The sequence below is a fragment of the Dermacentor variabilis genome, chromosome 2 (genome assembly GCF_050947875.1).
Source record: "Dermacentor variabilis isolate Ectoservices chromosome 2, ASM5094787v1, whole genome shotgun sequence".
NCBI lineage: Eukaryota > Metazoa > Arthropoda > Arachnida > Ixodida > Ixodidae > Dermacentor > Dermacentor variabilis.
In genome coordinates, this window is record NC_134569.1 from 118,921,128 (window position 1) to 118,927,127 (window position 6,000).

The 6,000-nt window shown below is 43.5% G+C and overlaps 1 protein-coding gene across 1 annotated transcript in view; it reads left to right on the forward strand.

Annotated features, from left to right (window-relative positions):
• LOC142572611 (116 kDa U5 small nuclear ribonucleoprotein component) overlaps positions 1–3,938 on the forward strand; it is a 53,959-nt gene extending 50,021 nt beyond the window's left edge. The window contains exon 24 of the mRNA XM_075681834.1: positions 3,752–3,938. Within this exon, the coding sequence (XP_075537949.1) occupies positions 3,752–3,847 (96 nt within the window). The 3' untranslated portion in view covers positions 3,848–3,938. The remainder of the gene's footprint in view (positions 1–3,751) is intronic.
• The last annotated feature ends 2,062 nt before the right edge of the window (positions 3,939–6,000 follow it).

Here is a 6,000-nt window from a genome sequence, read left to right on the forward strand (position 1 = left end):
CTCATTAAAAAAATGTTCTTAAGAATATGCAGACATTTCCAAAGGCCCACTGCACATCCTAAAGCTAAGCAAATACCAATAAAGTAATTGTGATTATCACAAATAGATACCAAAGTTGGGAAGGAAAAGCAATGTAGCAGTAATTACCTAGCTTACATTTGATCTAATTAATAATCTATCATATTTAAGAAAGAATGGAAAGCTTTAGGTTCCAGCTGTGATATTACTAAAAAAAATTATACCTAGTTCACTGAAATCAGTTGATGTAAACATTATCAAAACTTCCGTAAGGCAAAAGCACTTGACAGAAAAAAGAAGGTTGATAAAATTGCATTTAAAGTTTTACTGCCACTACCTCTTTTGTCTCTTGAACATAGGGAGAACCTTTAGGCTCTAGCTTGTGTCCCAGATGTTGCTGAGCACAATAACACCAAATTTACTGAAATCGATTCATGAAAACATTATCACACCTTTCATAAGGCAGAGACATTTGACGAGAAAACACATCCAGCAAGTCACTTGCAAGTTTTCACTTTCAAGCGTCGCCCCTTAAATGGAACTGCTGCCTGAATAGAACACGAGCTTCATGATTGGTTGGTTTTGTATTCATGCAATGCTCTTGAAACATCAAACTTTCAGGACACATCTAATCTTGTGTGCTGCTTACAAACATGCAATTAAGTTTTTTCTAAAGCCAATAAAAAAAATAGTTACAATTCTTCCTGTGTTAAAAATTTGACATGCGACTTGCAATGTGACTTGTGGCAATGGTTAGCTTTGACGGCTGCATTGTTGCCAATGCAGTATGAGATTGCGCAGTGCAGTAACTTATCTCCGGCACGATCTTGTCGGCTAGTCTGAACCTTGGGGTAATCGCCTCTTCTTTCTTGCCGTAGGAAGCAGACAGCTTGCACGTCACTTTTCGTGGATTCATGTGCAGTTTCAATTTTCTTTTTTTTTTAAAGGAAGAGTCGATTTGTCGCTTAAGTTCGTAATACGGTGAACAAAGAAACGGCGCATCAGTGGTTTTCGAAGCGACTCACTGCCAGGCCTAGCAGACAAGCTCGTCTGCTAGGCCTAGTTGCCATAGCAACAGCCATTCAGAAGGTGCCTCTCAGCGCGTTGGCGCACTGAGCCAATAGCAGGCGCTCATCACGAGCTTCGTCAGACCGGCCCCCGATTGTCTTATGTTTGCGCTTTTTCTACGCGGCCATTGTCGGCGACGATGAGGCAAACTAAAAGGTGGAACTTTGAGCTTTCGAACAATATCGAGATGGTGGAGCTCAGTAGCGGGAAAGACAAGGAATAGCTCTATCAGGGTGTCTACCAACCGGGAAAACCGGGAATTCTCAGGGATTTTGAGTAGTCTGGAAAAAGTCAGGAAAAACTCAGGGAATTTGGGCCTCTATCAGGGAAAATTAGTGGCAATTTTATTGGAAGGGTCGAAAGTCGCGGTAAGGCTGGCTCGAGCAACAGACAGGAATCGCAATGAATTGTCTTTGAAGCCCTGTCGTCGGCTGGATGAGCTGCCAGTGTGCAGTCAACGACCGACTTTCCGGATTCCCGATAATTTGGACGGCTTCGCGGCACCGCCACGTACCCCATAGAGTCAACGTATCAGAACGTGTGAAATTTCACACGCAAGAACCCTTCGCCGTCGGATTTTCCGGACGTTTTCCGTGACCGCATGTCCGAAACGCCAATAATCAAAGGCACCACCGCTGCCGTTTTGATTACTTCGCCACCTCGAACCGGCACTCTCGCACGCAGATCCGCTGGCAGCCGTTGCCACCACTGCGGCAACTGTAGGCCTAGCTGCTTCGACGTTCGCTATGAAGCTTCTTGCCGTTTAGGTCCCGAGTTTTTATTGAAAGAATTAGCTGCTGTCAGCAATGGCACGGACTCCGCTTTTGTGGTACTCGCGATTGGCTTAGAAACTTAGAAAACACGGTGCGTTGCATAATGCCGGGTCCCGAAAGTCAGCTTCGCCTCTGTACAGAAATGTTACATGGTGAAACATACGCCAAAGTATTGCAGTGAAGCATAACAAGCGTGGGAAGGGGCTATTGCCACAGAAAACAGTATGTATTCCTTAATTATACACACGTGCATCCGGTATTTCCTGTCACACTACGAGCGCAGATGTGCCTAATATGTGTACCGACAGTCCATCAGAGCGTTTTCGAACGTGCCTGTGGCGGTTTGAGCCCCTAAGGGCAGTAAATGACACGCATTTATTTTTTTCCAACTGGCCGATTTTTCGAATGTTTTCGCGACCCCTAGGGAGTTCTAAAAATCGGCCATGGACTGTGCAACCGACCAAGATGCTTCAAATGGTCATTGGGGCGAATGAGTGGCAGAAGGAGGATAAGAACAGAAATGATGTACGCATTGAGGAATAAACGGGAAAGGAAGCTTGCTGCCGCCGTTTTGAAGGAGCTTGAGCTCAAAAAACAAAGTTTTGACTGATGCCGAGATGCAGGTGTCCCGCATCCAAACCAAAATAAACTCTTTAAAGCAGTGAAACACAACACTCTGGCGTCGTGCGCAGGCTGAAAGTATGTCAGGACAGTTGAGGTTGACTTACGAGCGGTTGAGGGAGAATCTCAATTGGTGACTGAGTTCGGGTCTCATACCACTGAGCTTGCTACCAGTTGATAGAAATAGCTCCTATTCGAATGTATTTGCTTCTATGTGCGTCTCCTTTTTATTCGTATTTGTGAATGTCCGACTTACTCGCAATTTTTTTCGAAGACACTTTATTTGCTGTGCATTTTACTAACCCCTGCCTTCTATCCTCTTTTTGAATAACATAAACATTATTCCTTAGTATTCAAATTGGATTAAGTCGCTTTTAAATTTTTTTCATGTGCTTACTCGAGAGTGACAGCATCAGGCGATATGGTTTCAGCACGTCTTGACATAAAACATAGTTCTGCATCACTCAGGGAAATGGGCAAAGGCACTCAGGGAAAACCTGGAAAACTCAGGGAATTTGGAAATGTCAACTTGGTAGACACCCTGTTCATCAACTGCGGTGTTTCTGCACGATTTTGGAGTTCTCACCATCCCCACTGACAGAAATGTTTTTCGGACACTTAGGGTGCGTTTCGGGGCAAATCGTTTTGATACGGTGTAGATTAAACATTACAAATGCCGAAACAAGTAGTTCCAAAAAAATTTTTTTTTTCATAATTTTCAGTTTTTAAGACCCGCATCCCCCCTTAAAATAAACTCGATTGTATTTCTGACATAGCAGCACAAATATGCACTACACATTCACTGTGTTTGGCTTGCAGTTCTGTCAGTGCTTTCTGGAAGTACTGGGCGTTTCTAAAAAAAAAAGTGTTGATTTTGATGGAGTTGAACAGTGTGCCATCTGGAACTGCTACAGCCAAAAGCTCATTCCACCATACCAGTGTCAGATAGCTCCACCAAATCACCTGTGGTGTCGCCACAGATGACACCCACTTCGGCTTTATTGCAAAAAGAACAAGCAACGCGCAAACAAACATATTAGTATATTAATTAAATAGTGAGCCCCGCAAAATGCTACCTCTGTGCAAAATTTGATCAGAAACCCGCCATCAGTTTATCTGGAAGAGTCGTGTGCCCCTGCCAACACTTGCTATATGTAGAATCGTATATTTGAAGGTTTCCAGACTTGCTTCTTTACTGCATTTTCATACTCCAGTGTGTACTTTTTGTATTCTGAAATATGTGCACCAAACTCCTTGGTCTTTTTCTATAGGGGCTGAGTGAGGATGTCAGCATCAACAAGTTCTTCGACGACCCTATGTTGCTGGAGCTTGCAAGGCAGGATGTCATGCTGTCGTACCCATTGTAAACTACCAGAATATTATGTGTATAGTTTCCTTTTCTCATCAGTTTCACAGAATAAATGCATCATCTTTCCATACTTTGTATGGGACACTTGACTCACAGTACTGAAATAATTTGTCTTTGGTCAACAGTGCATGGTGGTACGTTTAACAGAAGTGCTATAAATGAGCAGTCACCATAATTGAAGATTTTAATGATGAGCTGGCGTTAATTGGGGTTACAGCACCAACCTCCAAGCACATTTTTCCAACAGCTTACATTGCTTGTGTGGATAAGAGGCCGCTATCAGACAAGTTTTTTTTGGGCCATTGACCTAATGTCAACAGCGCAGCCTTGATTACAAGTACAGTTAAACCCCGATGTAACGAAGTAGATAAATCGGCAATTTGCTTCGTGGTATCGAAATTTCTTTGTATTGAAATTTGACCTTTTTATGCAAATAAGTACAGTCACCGATCGATTTTTCTTGCACGGAAAGGTGCCGCAGAATTTTTCGAATTATCGGTCAATTGAAGAAAGCAAATTAGAATGAGAAAACAATTAATTTTGATGAATTTGGGAGTCGGCGACGAATGATACAGTTTCATGCGACGTCTATGATATCTTCACATAGGTAGTACGAATTAAGCAAAGCCAGCCACGCTTTCGTATGCACTCTGTCCCTGCAGCTGATAGCATCGCCCGCACTGGGGCAACGCTATCATGAAAAGTGCCAGCAGCAGGGAGCAAATGCTTCATCTGCCTCTCACTCCAACGAATCACCGAAATTCAAGATTAAGCAACCTTCAATACTAAGCGCGTGGGAAGACAGTTTACGTGATGCCACGCCATCTCGGCGCGCCCACTCTTTGCACACACAGCAGATGTACCTCTAAACCAGGGTGCGCAGCTGCGTATGCACACAGTGATGTTTATAGCTATGCGCAGCCACGGCCGAGACGCATGCCAACTTACTCCCCCTTCCCTCCTTTCTCGCCCCGCCCTTCATGCACGCTTGATCGTTTTGCCGCGCACTCGCTCCCCCTCCCCCTCTTTCCCTTTGCTCGCGCGGGCAGGTGGCACTCGTGTATGAAATCGCCATCTTTATTTTTCACCGTCGCACATTTTCACTCGCACCTAATACACAAAGTGCGCGGGGCGCGATAGGTTCTTATCACACTTCGACTTTATATGTAACACTGTGCGACTTCACTTCTGCGGTCGCTTTTGTCACGCCGCGCATGATTTAAGAGGTGCGTTTGCAAGCAGTCGCTTGAAATTCAATTATTTGGCCATCTGCGTCCACTGAAGCTTCCGTTTATTGTTTCTGCATTCCTTTGCTGCGGAAGTGAAATTTTGTTATATTGAAATCACATACGGACAGACTTCATTATATTGAACTTCTTTATATCGAGGTTAAACTGTACTGCTATAGGCTTTCTACAAGCCACTGGGCTAGATGCATGGTGTTAGAGATGCCACAACGTTATGGACTTGTATATGCGCGCCTTCTCTTCATATCATCATCATCATTAATCAGTCCTTTTCCTCCTCGTCCCTTTTCCCCAGTGTAGAGTAGCATGCCAGAGCAAGCTATAGCTCAGGCCTTTCCATAAATTTTTCTCTATTTCTCTCGCGCCTGGCACTAGTGCTGTAGTCACTTCCTTTTTTTTCTTTGCCCATCCTTCAGGTCAAAATGAAACGTTTTGGAATACTTATGTTGGTACTTTCCTGTGGGCAAACAAAAGCAGTCTGAACTGTTGAATTTCTCAAAGGCTTTCAACTGCTGTTGCACCCTCTTTGGTGGTGCTGCTAAGATCGGTGTGCGCCTTCACAAGAGTTCTTTTAAACCCCTTCTAATGATGAGTTAATTCGTCATGACAAAGGTTTATGTACTACCTTCTAATTTTTATGCATGAATTATACGCCATGTCTTTTACTGTTTTTTTTCCTACAAGAGCATTAGGCTTTCTTGGTATGATACCTTTAGAAACCAATGGCAAAATAAATGTGGATTTTGAAAGCTTTGCACATTTCATCAATTTGAAAAAATATATTTGTGGCAGTTCAGGGGTTAAGCAGCATTAGCTGCTCCTCTTACCTGGCTGGATAGTACCATTTCTCAATATGTGTTGTTGGATGTGTTGTAAGTTCATGATATGGGATAAATTAAAATAG